General features: G+C 41.0%; 1 protein-coding gene across 2 annotated transcripts in view; it reads right to left on the bottom strand.

Annotated features, from left to right (window-relative positions):
* Positions 1–6,943: 6,943 nt before the first annotated feature.
* The window catches only part of LOC311043631 (histone lysine acetyltransferase CREBBP-like), an 18,417-nt gene continuing 445 nt past the window's right edge, over positions 6,944–24,915 (bottom strand). The window contains exons 2-7 of one of the 2 annotated variants that reach the window (XM_084054939.1): positions 23,861–23,953; positions 23,107–23,209; positions 18,664–18,730; positions 18,083–18,129; positions 14,498–14,525; positions 6,944–7,120 (exon numbers count right to left, since the gene is read on the bottom strand). In XM_084054939.1, the coding sequence (XP_083911065.1) occupies positions 7,107–7,120; positions 14,498–14,525; positions 18,083–18,129; positions 18,664–18,730; positions 23,107–23,209; positions 23,861–23,953 (352 nt within the window). In that variant the 3' untranslated portion in view covers positions 6,944–7,106. Of the gene's footprint in view, positions 7,121–14,497; positions 14,526–14,557; positions 18,130–18,663; positions 18,731–23,106; positions 23,210–23,860; positions 23,954–24,915 lie in introns of those variants that run through there. The other variant, XM_084054938.1, reaches the window with a different exon arrangement.

Raw genomic sequence — 24,915 nt, 5'->3', positions numbered from 1 at the left:
ATTGAAGACCCCTGCTCTAGAAAGTAGACAAGAGCTATTGAATGCACAGCACACTCCCTAAGCCATTAGTTCTCAGGGGTCCTTAGGGGGGTTCCAGGGGGTACCCAGCAAAATGTCTTAATATTGCATCACAATCATTTTAGCCACTTTAACCTTTTATACTTTGGCTATTCAAAAATAGCAGATATACAAGCTCATAGCGCGGCACTCGCTTGTAGATCTGCTATTTTTGAAAAAGTGTGAACATTTGTGCAAACTTTTGCATATATATATTTCTAAAGCGAAAATTTTTAACTCAAATCTTTGCTTCTGGGGGTCCCTGGAACAATATTTTGAGATGGGGGTCCGCGGCCAAATACATATCATTTTGGGGGTCCTTGACATGAAAAAAGTGTGAGAACCACTGCCCTAAGCAGGCTTCAGGCGGGCTCTTTAAAATCATCTCGTAGCCCCGCCCCCTCTCCCCCTTCCCTGCACACAACTGCGCGAGCCGAGGGTGACAATCAAACACAGACTGACAGCTTGACAGCTTCGTCGAATTTTGGAATGAAAATAGTGAAATAAAGACTTTATAATGAAATGTAACGCTACACCTCATGGAAGTAGAGAGGAGAGTTGTCACTGTTGTCAGGTCACAATGACATGTGTGACAGTCTTGAAAGAGAGGAGTTAATTATCCTCCGTGACCGTGACAATAAACAACTTCATTGGTCGTTTTTATTTCCAACTGCGTTTGTTCTCCTGCGTCATAAAAGTAGCTCATAATATAATAACATGACCACGGTGGATGTTTATGAACACAGGCTAAGCCCAAAGCACATAAAGGTAATGTGTGTATTTCAGCTGTGGTTAAATCAGTACATGTATTATATAATAATATTTATAAAATATAATGTAAAAATTACAGAGAGAGAGAGAGAGAGAGAGCCAGCCAGCCAAGAGTGAGTGAAAGGCCAGCCAGATTTGAAACTTAAAATAATTGACCATTAAGGTGCTGTCTATGTGCATGGGTCCTATACAGTACTTCTATTGCCTGAATGTGAATAAATAAATACACATTGTTTTGTTGGGGTATTTCACAGGCTAGCACCAAATATCCTTGTATGAAACCTCATACCTAACTGTTATACCAATGATTGTTTATTTGGAATTGGTATTGGAGCAAGTTTTACAACCTGACTAGCGCATCTAGATTTCTGTTTAATCTCTCAATTAATTTCAAGGCATATGTTACCCTATAGTCAGATATCAAGGTGTAGCTCTTTTATAATGTGTGCATGTTTAAAAATGCCACCAGATAATGAGGACAAAGTAAATCAATATGTGTTTACCATTATGCTATTTATTTATTTATTTGTTTGATGACATGAAAGCATCATTGATTTTTCGAGGTCTGCAAACAAAGTCACATACAGTATTTTCTACAAATGTCTATATCAGTGTTTTTCCACCAGTGGTCCTTGGGGGAGTACCAGGGGGTCCCCAGCAAAATGAGCTAACATAGCGTTAGAATCATTTTAACCACTTAGTTTTGGCTATTCAAAAATAGCAGATCTACAAGCTCATAGCGCGGCACCGAGTGCCGCGCTATGAGCTTGTAGATCTGCTATTTTTTTTTTATCTTGAAAATGTGCGCAAATCTTTGAATACATTTACAATACATTAGATTTATTAACTCAAATCTTTGCTTCTGGGGGTCCCTGGCACAAACCATTTTCAGATGGGGGTCCGCGGCCAAATGTATATCAATTTAGGGGCCCTTGGCATGAAAAAGGTTGAAAACAACTGGTCTATATCACACACTCTGCTGAATCTAGGGCCTACACATTATCATTTTCTTTTGTAAGTGCCGTTCTACCATTATGGCAGTAGGCCTAATTATTACACAATTTACAGTACGGTAATACAAACATAAAATGTAGAAAATATATTCATGTAAAATATTCAACATTTTACATGACGTCAGAAAAGGATGCTGTTGAAGGTAGTGAGTTGTTGTGACAGGGTACATTATTCATGTATGTGACTCTTTCTTTCTTTCAGACACTCCAGGCTTATGGTGTCCCTCCCAACCTATGCCGGACCCTAGGAGGAGGAGGAGGTACAAGAGCCAAGGTGACCCCCAGACAGTGACAGTGAGGAGTTTAACATCCTGTGTTTCAGTGTGGCACCCTCGCCTGCATAGACCATATTCACACGGCGGCCATGTTGCTATTAAGTCAATGAACCCCCGGTGCCACCCTGGTTGCCACGGCAACGGGGTGGCACTTTCAATGTTAAATTACTGAATGGCCGGCGTGTGAATATGGTCTATGGAGGGTTCTCCATCCATCCACCCCCACCAACACCATATCAAGCTCATTCTTCTCAGTCCTGTAGAGCAGTGCTTCTCAAACCTTTTCATGTCAAGGACCCCCAAATTGATACTTATTAGCCCCCGGACCCCCATTTGAAAAGATATGCCAAGGATTCTCAACCATTTTGATTTGTAGGACCCCCAGTTTGACATGCATTGGGCTACAGACCCCCATTTAATGGCAGATTTCTGTCTCTGGGACCCCAATTTATATTGTAAAATCAATGCTCATTTAACTTTGAGAGTGTACAAATGGAACCAAATGTCATTTGTTACATACATTTCCAGGTGTATGGAGGATGGAGATGACTGGAGACACCGCTGGAGAGCCCATCCGATGATGAACTAGAGAGAGAGGGCCTCTGTCTCTCTATCCATGGAATCCAGTGTGACCCTGGCCATCACTTACACCACTGATGAAGTCCAGTTGAAGACGTCTCAAGGTAGAAAACTATTTTTTTTATGTGTGTGTGTTTTTCTTTTCTTTGCTGCTGCTGTGATTCAAGCTTTTGTAGCTACTACTGCTGTCATCCCAATGAGTGGGTGGCAATGAAACATGTTCAGTGGCTGTTTCTGCCTCTGGAATTGAAGTCTGATGTGAGTCTACAGTGTGAGTTGTGTTGTTTCTGCCGTTGAAGTGTAACAGGGGTAAAGTGAGTTGTAACAGGGGACTGTATCCTTTGTGTGAGGGTGCTTTTTCCTTTGAGTTTAAGTTTAAGCTAGAGGTTGTTTTGGGCTTTGACATAACGGCCATTTATTCCACTGATGTGGATGTACATTATGTGTGTTTTGCTGTGGCTGTTGTTGAGGTTGTGAGTTGTGACACTGTGGCTGTACTGGTTCATGACTGGCTTGGTGGCAAAAAATGTCTATAAATAGGCCTTTTCTTTCTCTCTCTCTCTCTCTCTCTCTCTCTCTCTCTCTCTCTCTCTCTCTCTCAGGATAGCTGCTGCTTGTGTTGTATGCTGTGTATACAGGGGTGCTGGTGCATGTGCACGTTACTGGGGACGCAACCAGGGACGCATGCACGCGTGAACATTTTTGGTATTTTTACGGGTTTGTTACTTTTTTTTTTTTTTTGGGTTACTTTAATGCTGTTAATCTGGTACAAAAAATGTACTCCATGAAGTGTAGATGTCGGAGGTTTTTTCTTTTTTTGTGATGAGTTTGTGATGGGTGCTCGTCATTTCTCCTGGGGGGCTTTAGCCCCGAAGCACCCACAGTATCGGCGCCTTTGTGTGTATACAAATGTGTTGTGGCTGCTGTTGAACTTGGAGGTTGTGCGTTTTGACAAAGTGGCTGTATTGGTTCATGTGGTTGGCTTGACAACATCTCTCTGTCTATGTAGGCCTTTTAACTAAAGTAGCAAACCCGCTTTAAAAAACAAACCTAAATTAAATTGAAAACAAAAAAGTCAAAACGAAGGGAAAATAAAAACAAAGGAAAAATTCAAAACTAGAATAACCTATTTTTGTTTGTGTAAGAAGAAAAAAACACCCTGTGTGAAGGAAGCGGTGCCTTTGGGGCGGGGCTTAACTCATTTCAGTTCGTCCCTATTGGTGGTCTGAGTCCACTTACCAAATTTGTACTTGGTAGCATGCTGCAAACTGGAATGATGGCTGTTTAAAGCCCAGCCAATGGGCAGACAGAGGGGGCGGGGCTTAAGTAATTACAGTTTGTCCCTATTGGTGGTTTTAGTCCATGTCCAAAATTTGTACTCCGTAGCATGCTGCGAACTTGAGTTATGGCTGTTTAAAGGCCAGCCAATGGGAAGACAGAGGGGGGCGGGGCTTGAGCAATTCATGCTCGGCCCGTATTGGTGGTCTAAGTCCACATACCAAATTTGGACTTGGTGGCATGCTGCAAACTGGAGTTATAGCTGTTTAAAATCCCGTGCTCATCCCGTGCTCATACGGGCAGACGTCCCTGGGGGTCCCTGGACCCCTCTTTGATAACCGGTGGCACGTGTGTCAAATGAGAGGAGAGATGGCATAGGCAATCTCCAAGTCCGTGTGTGTGTGTGTGTGTGTGTGTGTGTGTGTGTGTGCGTGTGCGTGTGTTTGTATGTGTTGCTTCTTTGCCGTGCTCATCCCGGGCTCATACACACAGACACACAGACACACAGACACACAGACACACAGACAGACACACAGACACACACACAGACACCGAGTCAAAGCCACGTATAGAGCGGTTGGCACCGCTAAAAAAGGAAGACTTTTCAAAAGACATGCTATACATTCTCACCCTTCATGTTGTGTGGACAGACTCGCTGTGGTGCTGAAGACTCCACGGGGGTAAACTGATCGATCCCAATGTGCCGAATGGACTCGAGCTATAGATTCAGTTCCTCTCCTTCTATTTAACCCATTCAAACCGGGAACGCATCTGTATAACCACTTTATTCATAATTTATACTTTGGCTATTCAAAAATTGCTGATATACAAGCTCATAGCGCGGCACGCTATGAGCTTGTAGATCTGCTATTTTTGTGCAAATCTTTGAATACATTTTAGGGGGTCCTCAGAGTTACTACAGGGGGGCCGCCAAATCTTTGTGTGATATGATAGCATAGCATCCCATTTCTGAGGAGAACTTTAGCCAGAAATAGCCGATCTACAAGCTCACAGCGTTGTGAGCTTGTAGACCGGCTATTTTTGGCAAAGAGGTATAGGTGTAGACTAGGAAAAAAAGAGCAGACCAAGTTTTAGAAAAATAGTTTAATCTACAACACAATTTTTTTCTTTTTTTTTGGGGCTTTTAAAAAAAAAAATGTATAGCTTTATTTGGAGAGGGACAGTGAAAGTAGGCTGACAGGAAACGGGGAGAGAGATGGGGGAAGACACGCAGCAAAGGTCATCGGGAACGGGACGCGAACCCGCGACACGCTGTCAGTTAAGGGATTTCAACCGATGGTGCCTGGACCGCGACGCCACGGCCCAGGCCACTACAACACAATTTTAATACAATATAGAGGGGGTCCCTGCTTCATCTCTCTTTCAACTAGGGGGACCTTGGCCTGAAAACGTTGAAGACCCCTGGCTTAACCCATTGTTGTTTTACCCTCAGGAGTTAAATGAACGCTAAGGGTTTTACTGTGTGGTGCAGGGTGCTGTTCACAGAGATATAAAACATGGAAACGTTCTCCTTCACTGTGACACTTTTGTCTTTCATTTTGTGTCTGAAAAGAATTCAATGTGAATGGACTCACATTGTGATAATTCAACAACCCTGACCTTTTCCTCAACACTGTGATCCTGATTTATCATCAAATTGAATTCCAATTTTCTTGCAGCTATTCAAACATACTGGTGGCCAGTGTTGGGCAATATTACTCAGGAGAGTAATGTGTTACTATTAAAGTAATAATATTATATTACTTGGCATCAAGAAAAATATATTATATTACATATTATATTTCATATTAATTTTGACCCCCCTCCCCTCCCCCCGCAACAAAAAAAGAAAAAAAGACATCTACAACAACAGAATCTGTTTAGCCTGCTCCTTTTAGAACTGAATCCAATCATTTTGAATAATAATAATAAGAGTCACCAATCAGCCAAAAAGGCTATAAAATAAAGCAGCAATCTCTCCCTCGACCTTTTAAACTAAACGTTTTCAAAAGGCAGCCAACAAAACCTGAGTAATATGTAATTATGTACTATTTTTTACATAGTAATGTGGTATAATATTACTGTTTGGACAGAGTAATACCTTACACTACTCGTTACAGGGTAAAATAATACAATTACAGTAATACTTCACTTTGCAGGTTTTTATTTTGGTCATCAGTTCATTAAGCAAACAATATACCCCATTCTCATGAAAACAACAATAATAAATATGACATAGTTGTGACCAAAAAAGGTATAGGCTGAAGTTAAATAGATTATTCTGCCTCTACCCTTTCAACATAAAGTACATACATGACAAATAAGGAAAATAAAATTAAGTACAAAAAAAACAGGAGAAGAAAAAAGCATTACAGAAAAACTGAAACGAAGGTTTTTGGTTCATAATCCAGAATATATTTATATAATAACAATGCATGATCACATAATCCTATAATTCTACAGAGCTCTGTGAGGTGGTGAGGCCAAAATCGTTCTGCCCGGTTCTCCTCAGTGTCTGGATACAATTGCTCTGCATTTGCACACAGCCATTGACCATTACCATGTGCACGGAAAAGCGAAGCCCGTTTTTAGCTTTCCCCAACTGTCATCTGTTTATTAGTGTTTTTATGTAAAAAGAATATTGCCATGGTTACGGCTGCCCAGCTGTGGGATGGCCCTGCAAGCTATGGGATGAATGGCTCCCGGGTTGCCAGATCATGTGTGCATATCCCCCCTATGGGTATGGGCTAGTATATTAAAAGTAACGTGTTACTGCCCAACACTGCTGGTGGCCGCAGCCTTCCTTCCCTGCCTTGGCCTACAGACAGTTGCACAGAATACATTATTCTGTCCAACTGTCCTTCTCATAGTTATTTATTTATTTTGTTCTTATCATGGTGCATAATAAACACATTATAGAATGTAGCTTTATGTCTGGATAATAAGGCAGCAGCACCAAGAAGAGCCTAGATGCATTTTTTTGCATCTCAGCATGAACATGCATCTTCACTGCATGGAGTTCTATCATAAAGCACCAAGGAGCTGCTGGGATGCATGGGGGATCAGAAGAGACGCAGGAGCCTTGATGTTCAAGGGACACCAGGCGGCCCGGCCGGCGTCCTGTTCCCCCGAGTCAGAGAGGAGACACTATGCGGCATGACCGAAATACAGAAAGAAAATGCATTGCATCATTTGCATTAACCCATTGAGATCGGGAACGCATCTGTGTCATTTTTAAGATGTATTTGGCTATAAAAAAATAGCAGATCTACAAGCTCATAGCTTGAAAATGTGTGATTTTTTTTGGGCAAATCTTTGAATATATCTATATTTTTAAGCGAACATTTGTAACTCAAATCTTTGCTTCTGGGGGATTCTACAAATGTCTTCTAAATCCTAACAGTTTTTTTAAAAACAACGTACGTTGCTATAATATCAGTGGTTCTCAAACTTTTTTTTTCATGTGAAGGACCCCCAAAATGATATGTATTTGGCCGCGGACCCTCATCTCAAAATATGTTGTTCCAGGGAAGCAAAGATATGAGTTAAAAAATGTTTGCTTTAAAAGAAAATGCATATATTCAAAGATTTGCACCGATTTGTCACAATTTTTGAATAGCCAAAATAAATCTTAAAATGACACAGATGCGTTCCCGGTCTTGAACCGAGATACGAGCTTGTAAATCTGCTACTTTTTGGGAAACCGTGAAAATGTGTGCAATTCTTTGAATATATATATATTTTTTAAAGCGAACATTTGTAACTCAAATCTTTACTTCTGGGGGATTCTACAAATGTCTTCTAAATCCTAACAGTTTTCTGAAAAACGTAAGTTTCTATGTCAGTGGACCCCCCCCCCCCCCCCAAAAAAAAGAAGAGATATGTATATGGCCGCAGACCCCCCACATCTCTAAATATTTTGTTCCAGGGACCCCCCAGAAGCAAATATTTGAGTTAATGTTTGCTTTAAAACACATGTATAGAGTCAAATATTTGCACCAATTTTCTAAATACATAGGAGCGTGTGTACGAACAGTTTCATGTCGATCGGTACAACAATGCCGGAGATTAGCCATCCGGACGGACGGACGGACGGACGGACGGACGGACGGACACACACTGACGGACAGGGGTGGAAACATAGTCTCGGCAACTGCCTAGGGCCAGCCTTGGGCCTGGAGCAAACAAAAAAGAATTGTCCTCCTCATTCGGAGCTGTCTTTTCCAAGTCTAATTCAATCCTCTCTCTCAAAAAACAAGACGTGTGTCTGTGCTAATAGAGCTAAAGCAGTAACGCCGTGAGTCGGTTACAAAACAGCAGAATCCTTCAAGTTTCTGGAAAAAAAAACATGTACTTCCAGGATCTGAAGTGTGTGTGTGTGTGTGTGTGTGTGTGTGTGTGTGTGTGTGTGTGTGTGTGTGTGTGTGTGTGTGTGTGTGTGTGTGTGTGTGTGTGTGTGTGTGTGTGTGTGTGTGGTGTTACTTTACACCACATGCAGGTTGTCAGAGTGTCTGTGTGTTTCTGATAGACAATGCTGCGTCGCCCTCTAGTGGACGGTTACAACATGTTGTCATTGTCAGTCATCAGAAGCTGATGGACCACTTTACCCATGAGGCCATTAAGTCATGGCCCATGAGGCCATTAAGGATAAGGATAATTCCTTTAACAGGTCCGTTCATGAAAGTCCTTGCGGTCTTGTTTCCAATGAGGGCCTGTGAGCAATTAGGGGTTAAGAGTCTTGCTCAGAGACAAATTTCATTATATCGACACAACACTGTTATGTGACTCTGTACATATTAACACCTCAGTCTACACAGCATACATGGGCAACTGGCGGCCCGGGGGCCACATGCGGCCTCCACCTTCACTTAATGCGGCCCACAGGTTAATATCAGAATAGTGATATATTATTATTGATTTCAGCTGTTATGATTCCAAACATTCCAAACATGCAAAACGCGTCGCAGTGCGGCGCGTTTTGAGCTTGTAGATCGGCTATTTTGGCTACTTTTGTGTGACATAGAATGGCAAAGTACAGGATTAATTTATGAAAAAAGTTAAAATACAGAGATAAGAGGTGTCTGCCCTCTGACAGTATATGCAATGTGTCCCTCTGGATTGAGTGTGTAAATATAGTGGCCCTCTACATCATCAACGTTGCGTCACCCATGGTCTACAGTATTACTATTCTCATGTGTACTATGTGTACTACTATAATGCTTATTTGTCCTATAGCTGTGCTTAGTGTCTATGCTGCCTGGCTGGCTCTGCTTAGCCTGGGATCCAGCCTGCTTCGCTACGTTCGGCAGACTTTTCTTTCTCTCTTCGCTACTCAGTCTGGAATGCACCCCAATAGACCAATTAATTGTTTACTAACATTGAGACTGGATGCGCAGGTGATTGTTTCACGCAATCAATTTCCAACCTGTTGTTTCGGGGTGCGCTAGTTTCAGCACACCCCAACCCCCTCTTGTGTGTTGGCTAGTGTGGCACGTCCTGGTGAGACCTGATAGAATGGGTTTCATTTAGCGCATACTGGTTCTTATCAGTGTGACGACGACGTCTGTTAAGGGGTCTATAGACTCGTTTTGCAGAACTACACTGGAGCTACATATGTTACGTTAGGCAACGTCGTTGCTGATTGAATGTTGTTCAAACGAATGACGAATCACCACGATCACACTGTTGTTTTTGTCCCACCCCGCACCACAGACCAATCAGAAGCCACGTTACACGATTCGAGACGTTTGGCATGTCCCGCCTCCCTTGGAGATAGCAGGCATTCCAGACTGAGTAGCGAAGAGAGAAATGAAAGTCCGCCGAACGTAGCGAAGCAGGCTGGATCCCAGGCTAGGCTCTGCTGCCTTGGTCTTGGCTAGACACCTGTCACTCACCTGGGAGTACTCTGACGGCCCCTCCCCTTCTCAGTTGTGCCTCATGTGTGATTAGGGTCTAGATCTATAAAACAGCTGTGTCTCATGTGTGATTATTAGGGTCTATAAAACAGGAGCTGTAACAAGCTTTCAGTAATCTCCCTCATGCGCCTCAGCAGAGAACACCAGTGTTTTGATCCTGTATCTAATGTGTATTTCTTTATGTCAGTTCTGATGGGCTGGTTGTAAGTATTGTTTGGTACATGTTTTCTGGTTACTGGTTAGTTCAGTTCTAGTGAATGTTTTGGTAGTTTTATGGGAGTCTGGTGAGACGACGGGCACATAGTGCCTGGCTCACCAGACTCTTTTCACTTTGTCCAGCCCATCACTTCTCTGTTTGTTTGGGACTTTAGTTAGGTTTAAATGTTGGTTCACTATTATTCTTTATGTTACATTATTCACTATGTCATGATTTCATGGTGGATAAAAACTTGATGTATTGAAAAATAAACCTTCAGTTTAGTGTGAAACCTGACTATGTCCTTTATTGTGTTGTGGTCCCTTGGGTGTTGGAGCCAAGGTTAAAGGGGTCGTAACACCTGTGGAGACTGTTGACTGACCATCAGCCTATAGACAAAGACTGACGCCCTAGGACAGAGCCCTGAGTTACATTAACCACTTCAGCCCTATTTCATACCTAGGGTATTTGAAAATAGCAGATCTACAAGCTCACAACGCGTCGCATCGCGACGCGTTGTGAGCTTGTCGATCTGCTATTTTCAAACATTTTAGTACTTTTACTTTTGGTACTTTAAGTACATTTTTATGCCAACACTTTTGTACTTTTACTCAAGTAAATTTAGAATTCTGGACTTTTACTTGTAACAGAGTATTTCTATATTTCAGTATTGATACTTTTACTTAAGTAAAGAATTTGTGTACTTTTTCCACCACTTGGTTATTATACTCCTTTCTACCATCCATTCTTTTACCTGTGTGCGTCATTGAACAATTGTAAGTTGTGCTTTATGTCTGCTACATGTTCCACCGTTATTATTGCTGGTATATTCTGCTTAGGGTAATTTTGTGCCACTGTTTGATGTGCCGTTCTACCTCTGTGGACTGAAGCATTTAGGTTGATGACTAGGTTAATTCCTGTCATTATGGTTGTATGTACATCTACCTAATCTACCTACATGTATCATTTACCTGTATGTATTTGTTTGGACTAAAAGGGAGTCTGTGATGTGACCTTACTTTAGCTCCATATAGACCCCTTAACAGACAACATCACACTGGTTGCAAGCGTCATACTGGTTGCAAATGAAACCCATTCTGTCAGGTCTCGCTAGGGCGCTTAGCACTAGCCAACACACAAGAGGGGGTTGGGGTGTGCTGAAACCGGTGCACCCAAAATCAACAGGTTGAGAATTGATTACATGAAACAATCACCTGTGCATCCAGTCTCAATGCTGGCAAACAAATAATTGGTCTATATGCTCTGTATTAATCACTCTGCTATAGCTAATCACTCGAGGTGTTACCATAGTAACTGCATCGAAAAATCGTTTTGAATTTTCAACAATCTACTATATCGATATGCAGCAAAATATCGTATCGTTTGACTTTGTATCGTATCAAATCGTTCTGCAATGCAAATAATCAATTGTATGGATACTAAGTACTTGTTCGTTGTATTTAGCAATTTTAAGAAGAAAAAAAAGAGAGGGGTTTAATTGCTTTTCCAATCCATATCTCTACACTTGGTTTATAGATAAATGTGTGTAATCTGTGTGTTCATGTCAAGGTGTGGGTAACTCATTGCCAACACCTGGCTGCAGGGGCCTCGTTGTTGGAGCCCTTAGATGTTGTTGCTGTGGATGAGAGCAGAGACTGTTTGGTTCATTATATTATTACCTGGCTGTGTTTGTTTCACTGTGTTTGTGACTGATGTCATATTTAGTACAGTACACAGACCTGATTGTATATATTCCTGATTTATTTCAGAAACCACACAAACTGTACACTGTGTATCTGTATGCTGTGTGCCTAAAGCAGGGGTGATGCAACTTTGATGATGTAGAGGGCCACTATATTTACACACTCACTCCAGAGGAACACATTGCATACTGTATACTGTCGGGCAGAAACCTCTTATCTCTGTATTTTAACTTTTTTCGTAAATGAATGCCGTACTTCGCCTTCTATGTCACACAAAAGTAGCAAAAATAGCAGATCTACAATCTCAAAACGCGTCGCAGTGCGACGTGTTTTGAGCTTGTAGATCTGCTATTTTTGTTACTTTTGAATTAGAATCCTGAAAAGTAACATTTTTATTTCATTTCAAATGCACTTAGTTATACTTATGTTAACTTTATGAACTTAAATACAAACACATTGGACATAAAAAAGACAACAGAATTTTAATACTAGTCATTAAGCTACTATAATATAGACTGAAGTAATTAAAGCGGGTCATGTTTGCATGTATGGGATCATAACAGCTGAAACCAATAATATATCACTATTCTGATATTAACCTGCGGGCTGCATTAAGTGAAGGTGGGGGCCGCATGTGGCCCCCGGGCCGCCCATATATGGCCTAAAGCCTTCAGTAAATGGTTGAACTTTATATACGGACTCCTCCTTGTGTCCTGACCGACACTCCAGAGCGAGTACAACCCTTTGTAAATCACCAGCACCTTCCCTTTCCTTCACATAGTTATGGTTATTAGTATTATAGGTCTTTTTTTATAGGAGATAGTGAAGATGTACAGGAAACAGGGAGAGAGAGGGAGTGACACACAGCAAAGGTTGTCCGGAACGGGATTCGAACCTGCAACGCGCCGCCAGGCTACATTAGAGCCTATATGCGGTATGCACCTGGACCGCCAGGCCAGCAAGCGCCTCCCTGGTTGTTATGTTAAGATCAGAGCATTTGAAGACGTCAAACTAGCAAATTATGTTCAGAATCATCTTCCATCATATCTTACTAGTCTCTCTGATATTTCATATAAAAAGCAAAAGGATAAAGCCTCAGTGGTTCTCAAAGTGAGGTCCGAGGGACCCCCGGGGGTCCTTAAAGGGTTTACCAGGGGGTCCCCAACAAAATTAGTTAATAAAGCATCTAAATCAGTTTGACCGCTTTAACCTAATGTATACGTAGATTATACAGCTGATCAGAAATGGAGCGTGAGTCTGTAGATCTGATATTTTTAACGAAATCTTTTTAAAATATTGGATGTTTGTAATACATTGTAAAAACACAGATCTTGTATGGGGGTCCCTGGCACAAAGTATATGTTCAGATGGACGTGTGCGACCAAATACATATTAACCCAATTTTAGGCGGGAACCCCTATTTGTAACTCTACCTTTCAGGACAGGAACCCCTTTTAGAGTTGTTGTTGCTATGTTGTTGTTATGTACAGGGGGGGGGGGCAGTGGCTCAGGGGTAGAGTGGCCGGTAGAGTGAACTGGAAACCGATTCGATCCCGGGCTCCCCCAGAGTTAGTGTAGAAGTGTCCTTGAGCAAGACACTGAACCCCTAACTGCTCCTGATGAGCAGGTTGATGCCTTGCATGGTTGTCTCTGCCATCGGTGTGTGAATGTGTGTGTGAATCTGTGTGTGAATGTAATGCACAATCTATGTAAAGTGCCTTTGGATAAAAGCTCTATATAAATGCACCATGTATTTATTTATGTACAGTATATAGCAAGCAACATACATTTGTTGTCATTTTTGAATAAATATTTTTCAGTAAACTGAGGTCAGGATTTAGAATGTGTTTTTAGAATGGGCCTCAGGTCTGAATGGGTTAAAGGAGAATCCCGCCCGGTGTTTTTCTTACCTTTAATATGATATAATATCCTAGGACGAGTGGTACAGTAGATAACATTCATAACTCCTTCCTGAATCGACCGTAGCTAAAAAATAAAATAAAAAACACTATTAAAAATAAATGAATACGCAATCTAGTACAAGTCCCATAGGCTCAGGTTTTTAGCCGATTCAGTTTGGAGTTATGATTTGTTTCTACTGTACCACTCGTCCTAGGATATCATATCATATTAAAGGTAAGAAAAACACTGGGCGGAATTGTCCTTTAATTTGAGGTCCTTGACATGAACATGATGGAGAATTGGTGTAGATTAACTGTTCCTTCACTTGGACTAAAGCTGCATGTTATCATGAACATGATGGAGAAGGTTCTAGACTGCATCATTGTTGCAAATCTTTGAATATATATATATATATTTTTAAAGCGAACATTTTAAAGCAAATATTTCGCCGCGGACCCCCATCCCCAAATGTTTTGTTCCAGGGACCCCTCCCCCAGAAGCAAATATTTGAGTGACAAATGTTCACTTTAAAAACATATATTCAAAGATTTGCACATGTTCATGATTTTTCAAAAAATAGCATATCTACAAGCTTATAGCGCGACACCCTATGAGCTTGTAGATCTGCTATTTTTTTTTGTAAATAAATAAATCTAAAAATGACACAGATTCTTTCCCGGTAAGACCTGAGGCCGATTCTACAAATGTCTTCTAAATCCTAACAGTTTTCTGAAAAACGTATGAATAACAATTTAAGTTAAATATACATCTTATCTGTACAGTACATTGAGTAAATTGATTTACTCACCACTGTTCACATTCACACACATCAAGGGCTGAATAGAAAAGAAGGAAAGTAGAGTCTTGATAAAGAACAAATAAAGGTTTTACTTGAAAATACAGAATCATTGATTACAGGAACTTTTGAAATATCAGCAACAATTTCATTCCTAAATTAAAAAAAAATACTTTGTAGTATATTCTATAATAATCTATATAGAGGATTCCAGGGGTCCAGGATGAAATATATTGCATCCAGGAGAAACTATTGTCTTAGAATTTTGGTTGACAATAGTTGTAATAGAAATCCAACAGTATGTTTTCCTTGAGCATCAAAAAGCTGCTCATCTCTGCAAAGTCCAAACTTCCATAATAATCTAGAGTCCATGATCATCTGAAAGGTCCTGTGGAGACTTATGTTAAACAAAAAGTCTCTGTTAATAAACTCCACATCCCCATGAAATCTCTGGGTTGTTTTGTTGTTTTTGTCAAATTCTCATAGTATGTCCATAAAAGCATATTCCTGTAGAGAATCCAAAATGTCTTTCCGCTTTCGATTATTTTTGTTCCCAGGCAAAGAGGATGAGATAGCCAATGAATAGGAAAGGAAATTAGATTTGAACAGTTTAATACGATTGTATATTCTACTGGTGTTTAATAAGGGCTATGTGTCCACTGTGCATAAAGGTCTATTGTACATGTTATGTATCTCCAGACGTCCTGTCAGGATGTAACAGGCAGTAAGGTGGTACAGATGTCTTCTTATCATGATATATATGCTAGTGGTGAGGAAGCCAGAGGGACATGGACCTCTCTCAGAACAGCTCATGGTAGGGGGGCACGGTGGCGCAGTCGGTAGCGCTGTCGCCTCACAGCTAGAAGGTCCTGGGTTCGATTCCCGCCAGGGACGCTGTGGGCGCTGGGGGCGTGTTCTCTCCTCCACGTCATCGGCGCCCATACCCTAGGTGGGGTTGGTGAAAGGGCCTACTCTGTGTGGAGTTTGCATGTTCTCCTGGTCACTATACTGCCTCCCCCTGGTCAGCCGGGGCGCCTGATGGAGGAGAAGGGAACTGGTTGGAATAACGTGTTCCTTCCACGCGCTATGTCCAACCAGGGAAACTCCCCCCTGTCGGGTGATAAGAAGCGGCCTGCTTGCTCCTCATGCATTGTAGGAGGCATGAGCTTCAGCTTGGGCTCTCCCTAGGCTGGCAGAGGGTAGGTAGTGCCCAGGATTACATAGGCAATTGGCACTGGGTGAAAAAAATGTGGGTTACAAAATCGTGGGGACAAAAATTATAGAAAAAAAAAAAAGAACAGCTCATGGTATTTGTACCATAACTCCTCTTTTCCAGTAGACTGTGTTGAAGATATGGTCTGGGTTTAGTTCAAACCAGAGTGAAGAGACCAGGTCTAAACAATAGTGGTTCTGTGAACCTCTCTGTGTCAGGGAGAGCAGGGAGTAAAATGGCTTTTAGCAGGCATCCTCTTGCTTCTCATGAGAGAACATCTGCATGCGTTGCCCAAACATACAACGCTCAAAACCCCATTGGGGGTCTTATCTTTTCGTTATAAAAAAACACTAAATCGCTGGCAGTGGGCAAACACAGCCAGAAATAAGTCTGGCAGGGAATGAGTTAACATTGTCCACGACCTTCATCAGGTGTCTGAATAAACAGAAGTCAGACACATGATTCCACTTCATGAGTTAAAACATTTTAAAGGCATTTGTCAAATCTTTGTGTCCTGAGGTCGTGGTCAAAACATCCTGTGTTTAATCTCTGAAACAGTCAATGTGTGCATGCCGTAGCCAGGCACCCTGTTGAAGTGTCCTAGAGCAAGGCATTGCACCGGTCATTGCTCGTTTACTTTGAAGTTGCTCTGCATGATCATGTCATAAAAAAGATAACAGTTAAATATAATGACCCAACTTCAGTGTGTCCAACTGGAGTACATCGGTACAGTTCTACATCAACCCAAGATGTTCAGAAAGGAATGGGTCGATTTCACAGAGAATGAATATCATGATTGAACTTGCAGCAGTTCCTTTGTTCCTCACTGTATCGATGACAAAACGTGCCTTGTCATTTTTCACCTGCATCGCGTTGGCCTCACCCTGATCAGCATCGTTTATCACCCTCTGCTCTAAAAGTTTGTCCTGGAGAATTTTCAGAGTACCTACTGAAACACAGTTGATGAAGCTACTCCGCACAGAAAACAGTCTGCCTTTCGCTTCATGACCCAGTGTGCGCTGAACTTGTTGTTTTTTTAGATCTGGAGCTGAAAGCTCTACATAGCGTTCCCATGCACAGTCTGAGGTGCTACTGTCTTTTAGAAGCAGCTTAATATGTGTAAACCTTCCCTTTAAAATCAAGTCAAATGTTGGCATGTAGTTGTGATAGAAAGACAAGACAAATCTTGCCTTACTTGGTTGGATTATGATGGAATCGTCTTGAGGGGAGGTGGAGAGGGTGTATTGTTGCTCTGGCATTAGTTCACAGGGAGGGATTTCAATGAAAATCTCTTCTCTATTTCGGCTCCTCCTTTCATTCAGCACTTCCCTCAGCACAACATTCTTAGGCAGCAGCAATGCATTCAGGGTTGATATGGGATGATCATCAATCGGTGGTGTATAAAACAGTAACACCAATGCATGGATAGGATTGCAAATGCTGGGAGCTTGTATGAAAAATGATTTCACCCACTCTATTAAACGTGCAAATAAACCTGAGGTTGAAGTTGAATGATTGCCGTTGTCACCAAGGGTGAGACCAAATTTACAAAATCCAGTTACATCTATGATAACATGAGTTTCTGTGATCACATCGGGTTTGATCAGCTCAAAGCTATCATCATCCATCACATGGAGAACAGACAAGGATTTGCCTCCACCCATGGAGAGGATCTCACAATGTGGAAAGTGTAACTGACACACAGACCCCTGAGAACCTTTGATGTCAAACAGTGGTCCTGCAGGCCTCTTCATGCCAAGCTGCGATAGAAGCCCTCGGCCCCAGTGGACTGTCCTGTAAGTCACATCTCCCTCGGTCTTCATCTTAAACACCAGGTCGGTCACGTTGCATTGGAACAGTCCTGCTTGGGTGCAGTGGAACCTGTAGCTTTCCTTGTTTTCCACAACAATGATATCAGGTGTAATTTTCTGTGTTTTGTCCAGTAGTGTAACATCATTTACACTGTGGGATCTCTTTGCTCTGAAACTCTCCTTGTTCTCTAAACATGGCATCTGGCTCAGTGAGGGTAAGCTGTGAGAACGAGGCAGAGAGATGGATTCTTCTATCCTCAAACTATTGAAGCATGAACTTAGATCAGTTTCATCTTGGAGTTCCATTGAGGCATATGGAGAGGACAGTGACTCTGTGACAGGATGATCTTTTTTAATCTTACCTGACAAATATCCCATATCATATAAAACAAATGAAAAAAGCAATGCTAAACTTGTACAAACTAAACGAAAACTAAAACCAAGGCTTAGATAACCCAAAAAAATACAAAACATAACACAAATGGAAACCTTGTAAGCAGGCTTTAATCTCAGACCCATGGACTCCATCCACCTCTGACCATACTGTTTGGCTAAATGCCAAACTATGGTTACCTCGTCACCGAGAATAGGAAGTGTTGATGTCTGATTCATCTTCTTCCCTACAGAAGAACAACAAACAAACATTCATTACACATGATGAGTATAGAAGACATGAGGTCTGATACATGACTGTACATAAATATCACTGTAAACTCAATTAACCATATTCACACAGCGGCCATTTTGTTCTTACATCATACTTGGAGGTTAGCCCCTCCCCCTCCAGTATGAAGTAAGAGTTAAATGGACATAGTGTGAACATGTTAGTTTAACCACATCAACCCTAGACTCACTATTCTGGACAGCTCATAATAGATGAACATTATGTGAAGATGGGTGAACATTCTGCAAAAAAAGCAGACATACAAGCTCACAACGCGTCGGCTTGTGAGCTTGTAGATCGGCAAAGAGATTTGGTGTAGAAGGGAAAAAGGAGGGGACCAAGTACAGACCCCTGGTCAATAAATAGGGTTAAAGTGTGCGGGGGGGGGGGTAGAGAGAGAGAGAGAGAGAGAGAGAGAGAGAGAGAGAGAGAGAGAGAGAGAGAGAGAGAGAGAGAGAGAGAGAGAGAGAGAGAGAGACTAGAAGCTTACTCCTCTTCATCTGACTCTTCTCCATCATTTCAGACGCCTTCTCATTTATCAGTCTCCAGTATTCCTCCTGTATTTCACACATCAACACACAATGACAGAGTGAAGCTACATCAAGTGTTAACACACTGTTCCTTAACCAGAGCTGACAACTCTCACACAATGAGCGCGAGACACACGTAAATGACCCTCTTCACATGCACTCACGCTACACATCATATTTATCACACCGTCAAATCAGCCCAAGTGTTAAACTGTGTTAACTCATGCACCACTGAGACATCCACTTCTGACGGTATTTGAACGATAAAGTGAATTAAATTATTGTATCTGAAGTATCCCCACCCGTTAACTGTCGTGAAAAGCATAAATGTTAGGTGTGTGTGTGTGTGTGTGTGTGTGTGTGTGTGTGTGTGTGTGTGTGTGTGTGTGTGTGTGTGTGTGTGTGTGTGTGTGTGTGTGCACGTCTCTTGTATGAAGGACGCTGCACACATTTACGCTCATGTCATTCCATTGATCATTACAGTGATATTCCCAGATGTCGCCGAAAGGAGGATCAACAGCATAGATCTTAAGATGAACTAATGTTCTATGCTTTACACATCCAAAATGTTAGCTGCCGGGTGTACCATGGAATATTTTCTATCCGGTCAAGTTTTTAAACTGAATTTGACAGACGTCTAATTATTTAGAACTCCTCTGTGTGTCATGCTGCGATGCCAAGAGCAGGCAGTTAAAAGGGGGAGGGACCTTTGGATGTATGCGTGTGCAAAAAGAACAGATCTTCAAGCTAAAAACACAATGAGGTCCTCAGAGGCCACAGTTTTTAGGTGGAAGGGTAGGTCATTCCATAGCCTGGGTGCAAAACTAGCAAAGGCTCGATCACCTTTAGTTTTTAGTTTTGTGGGAGGGACAACCAGCAGGGCTTGAGATGAGGATCTCAGAGACCTTCTGGGCACATAAGGTTGGAGCAGGTCACATAAATATGGAGGTGCCTGGCCATGGAGGGTTCTGTGTGTGATTACAAGAATCTTAAAATGTATTCTAAAATTAACTGGGAGCCAGTGCAAAGAGGCCAGGACAGGTGTGATATGACAGGATCTCCTGGACCTGGTCAGTAACCTGGCAGCAGCATTCTGGACCAGTTGCAGGCGGTCTAATGATGATTTTTGGAGACAGGTAAAAAGGGAATTACAGTAATCTAAACGTGATGATGTGAATGCATGGATGATCATTTCTAACTCCGGGTATGAAACAACTGATCTTAGTTTGGCGATATTGCGAAGGTGATAAAAGCAGGCACGGGAGACGGAATTTACATGCTTATCTAAAAGCATGGCCTGATCTAAAATGACGCCAAGATTCCTAGGATTAGGGCATATATTTGTTTTTAACGACCCAAGGCGGTCGGCAACATCGGCAGCAACCCTATCTGGGGCAACGATTAAAACTTGTTTTTTTTCTTCATTTAATTGTAGGAAGTTGCTGGCCATCCAATTCTTGATGGCAGATATACAGTCAATTTGCTGATCATATCCATTTTATCTGGTTTGAATGAACAATATAATTGAATATCATCGGCATAACAGAGGGCAAACATGATTGGACCTAGCACAGAACCCTGTGGAACGCCACATGTGAGTGTAGTGGATTTGGATGAAAAAGGACCAACGGCCACTGAGAAGCTCCTGTGCGATAGATATGACTGGAACCAATCTAGGGCGCTCCCAGAGACACCCACCCACTTCCTGAGCCTGTCGACCAGGATACGGTGGTCTACGGTGTCGAAGGCTGCACTAAGGTCTAGCAGAACCAGGATGGAGCAGTTGCCAACATCAGATGACATACTTATGTCGCTTGTGACTCTAAGAAGGGCTGTTTCTGTAGAGTGCTTTTGACGGAAACCTGATTGAAATTTGTCTGAGATATTGTGTTGAATTAGTAGGTTATTGAGCTGACTGGCCACTGCTTTCGCTTGCTAGAGGCGATAATATTGGCAAAATAAGAAGCTTGCACATCCTTGACTAAATAGTTGTACTGAATTAAAAGTTCCCTTAAAATAATACGGTCGGCCAGGAGCTTGGTGGCTTTCCAGAGGTGTTCTGCTTTTCTGGTGTCTTGTATGGTTTCCTCCGCCATCGGTGTGTGAATGTGTGTGAATGGGTTAATGTAATGCACAATCTATGTAAAGCGCTTTGGATAAAAGCGCTATATAAATGCACCATTTACCAGAATAATTTGTGCAGTCTGTCTTGACTTTATAGCTATCAGACTTTTATGGAAATCAATGTGAATATTGAATAGGAAACATATGGTGCAAAACATCAGTCAAGATGAACCATCACCATCTCTACACAGGCTGTCACACTGACTCCTACTGTCACTATATTTATTATGACTGTGATTCCCACATACAGTATACATATTATACTCCATTTGATACCTAAGTGATACATTCTAGTTAAATGCATGCACTCATAAAGATATATTAATGAGTGGTTATTATTAAAGATGGCTCTTTAATTGCTTCAGTCATCAAATCAATGTCTCTGTTTAGCTTGTTGATGGATGAAATTAAAACATTTACCCATAATGTTCCCATGTTAGTAAAGCCTGTTAAAGTATCAAACTCCCTGTTAAAATGCATCAGAATACAGGACATTATATCTGTTTAAAAGACCCCCCACCAAAATGATCACAATCACACTATTAATCTACACCTACCACCAGTTTCTGCCTTAACCCATCTGTGTCATATCAGATCTACAAGCTTGTAATAGTGCCGCGCTACGAGCTTGTGGATCTGATATGTTTTGAAAAATTGTGAAAATGTGTGCAAATCTTTGAATACTGTATATATTTTTTAAAGTGAACATTTGTAACTCAAATCTTTGCTTCTGGGGGGTTCCTGGAACAAAATATCTTACAAATGTTTGCTTTAAAAATATATATTTTCAAAGATTTGCACAAATGTTCTCGTTTTTTCAAAATTGAAGATCTACAAGCTCACTTGGTGCTGCGCTATGAGCTTGTATATCTGCTATTTTTTAATAGCCAAAGAAATCTAAAAATGACACAGATGCGTTCCCGGTCTCAATGGGTTAAAATGACTTGATTTCATTATTGAGGGTTAGATTTGTAAAATGATAGCACACCCACCCAGTGCAACATACCAGCTGTACCTGGTTGGGGGATTACAACTGGTGTGTTGCACTGGGTGCAACATTAAGTACAACAATGAATACAAAAATACATTTGGCGTGCGGTGGTGACTCTATGGGTCTATTATATTAATAATAATAATGTTTGCTGCACATGCCACCAAATCTCACTCCAAGGTTTTATTAAAATAAAAATAAAAGACTCGGGTGACAGTGGTGTAAAGTAACTAAGTACATGTACTCAATGAATGTACTTAATTACACTTTTGAGGTACTTTTACTTTACTGGAGTATTTCCAATTTTCAGTACTTTTACTATTACTTCTACTCCACTACATCTCAGAGGCAAATATTGCAATGGGACAATCATGTTTAATGAGTACTTTTACTTTTGGTACGTTAAATACATTATGATACCAATTTTTTCTACTTTTACTCAAGTATTTGTTTTATTCCGTACTGTTACTTGTAACAGAGTATTTCTATATTGCAGTATTGATACTTTTACTTAAGTAAAACATTGAGTACTTTTTCCACCACTGGGTATAAGAGAACAGTTTAATGTAAGTAGAACACTGTTAACCTCATGAACCCTAGCTTCCCTATTCTGGGGAACACACGCTATGGAAATAGCAGATCTACAAGCTCACAATAGTGTGTAGATCTATAGAGGGACTGTAGAGGTATAAGAATAGACCCCTGAGGAACCCTGTTGAATTTAAGAATATAGGGTTTATATTATTAATAAAGTTAAACTACAAGTCCACAACATGTCACATCGTGAGGCATTGTGAGCTTGTAGATCTGTTATTTTCACTACTTTTGAGTGACACTCTTCTATGATGAAATGGGGCATTAAGTTATGGGGGGGGGGGGGGGGGGTGAAACGTGGAGATACAAGGTTTCTGCCCGACAACAACGATAATTAACCCTTTATACATAGTTGAACGGGGTTCCCCAGGGCTCTGAACTAGGCCCGATGCTTTATTCTCTCAACACCAAATCTGTTTGCTTAAAATAGCTGATCTAAAAGCTCACAACGGGTTTCATTGTGATTCATTATAAGCTTGTAGATCGGCTATTTTCGTCGAATGTTCACCTCAGAATAAGGACGCTAGGGTTCATGTGGTTACCTGGCATCCCTATTTTAGACACATTTTTGTTTATAGTTTTGTATTTTTATGTCACTGAATGATGAACAATTAAATGTTACACGCTACATTGTAGTTCATGTATTCATTAGAACATGTAAATGAATGTCATGGAGAGAATATTAGGTTCTTACCTCACTGTTAGCTGACTCATATATGTTCCTCTCTATGTTCTGAGCATCAGTCACCAGGTCCTTTATGTCCTCAGCTGGGTCTCCTGTTGACATATCCACTACACTGCTCACCAACACACAGAGAATGAAAGAGACAAAGTCAGACATCAGATTCAACTCATCATATAAGCAAGGGATAATGCATGGGCGGACAAGTTCGCCTCGCAAAAACAAATGACGAAATGGAAAAAAACTCGCCCCAAAACACACTCGCCCCCCATTCTATTTACTGCCGATTTGCCTGTAATACCGCCAGATTTGCCCCGGGGCGACTGTGTTTTGGGGCGAGCGTTTTGGTATTCCCCCGTTGTTGTGCCACGATAAACAAGGAAGCGCAGTGGATCAAATAGAATGACTTCTCGGTTATTGCATCGTCTATTTCTCACTTCAAATGTTTTCAAAAACATTCTTGAGAGCAACGTTTAGTTGTAAATGACATTGTTTGTTTGTTTACATGGCTGTCATGTTGGATAAAGCATATAACCAAGCAGCACAGGTTGACATGAGCAGGTGTTCTGAGTCTCTGATTACACAGCGGCCCGTTATAGAGCTCATCGGTCATTATCCAGAAATAATGACCGATGACTGACCAATCAGAATCGAGCATTCAACCAAGCCGTGTAATAATAAGTGATAATAGTTCAGCTGGTCTGGGGTCTAGAAGATGGTGAGAACACATTGTATTGGTTCTGCTTTCTGTGTGATGAACACTCACAGACAGCGGACATAGTCGTCACGGTAGCTCTGTGTGAAGTCTTTATGCCAAGACTTCATCATGTCTGTTGCAGAGAGAGGGAGGGCTGTGCAGCTGAGAGAATGACAATGATAGAAAAAACAAAGAGACATAGAAAGAGGAGGGAGAAACATTGAGGAACACACTATTATTATGAGATAATATTAAATGATATATCTATACAGGTGGAAACATGACAGTTTTTTTTCTTCATACTGTAAACTAGACCTCCCCTCCTCCCACACACAGATAATTAAAAATAAATAAAACTAAAAATGATTATACACACACCAGTGGTGGAAAGTAACATTTACTTAAGTACTGTATTTAAGTAACATTTTGAGGTATTTGTACTTTACTTGAGTATTTCCAATTTCCAATACTTTCACTTCTACTCCACTACATCTCAGAGACAAATATTGTACTTTTACTCCACTACAATTATTTGAGAACTTTAGTTACTAGTTACTTTTCATATATAAATTATTATATTATGAAACTTTAATCACTTTAGCCCTATTTTATACCTAGGCTATTTGAAAATAGCAGATCTACAAGCTCACAACGCGTCACAATGCGACACGTTGTGAGCTTGTAGATCTGCTACTTTCAAATATTTTAGTACTTTTACTTTTGATACTTTAATTACATTTTGATGCCAATACTTTTGTACTTTTACTTTTTTAGTATTTCTATAATGCAGTATTGATACTTTTACTTAAGTAAAACATTTGAGTACTTTTTCCACCACACACACACACACACACACACACACACACACACACACACACACACACACACACACACACACACACACACACACACACACACACACACACATACACACACACACACACATTAACCACTTAAACTCCATTATCCGTATTCGGGACAAACGTTTGCAGAAAATAGCAGATCTACAACTAATAATTAGTTTCAATTGTACTCTCAGTATATTTTGATATCAATACTTTTGCACTTTTACACAAGTAACATTTTGAATAAATACTTGGTGGTATTGCTACTTTAGTAAAACA

This window comes from Gymnoscopelus microlampas (assembly GCF_963454915.1).
Source record: "Gymnoscopelus microlampas genome assembly, chromosome: 4".
NCBI classification, from domain to species: domain Eukaryota; kingdom Metazoa; phylum Chordata; class Actinopteri; order Myctophiformes; family Myctophidae; genus Gymnoscopelus; species Gymnoscopelus microlampas.
This window is presented reverse-complemented; position numbering and strand designations above follow the sequence as displayed.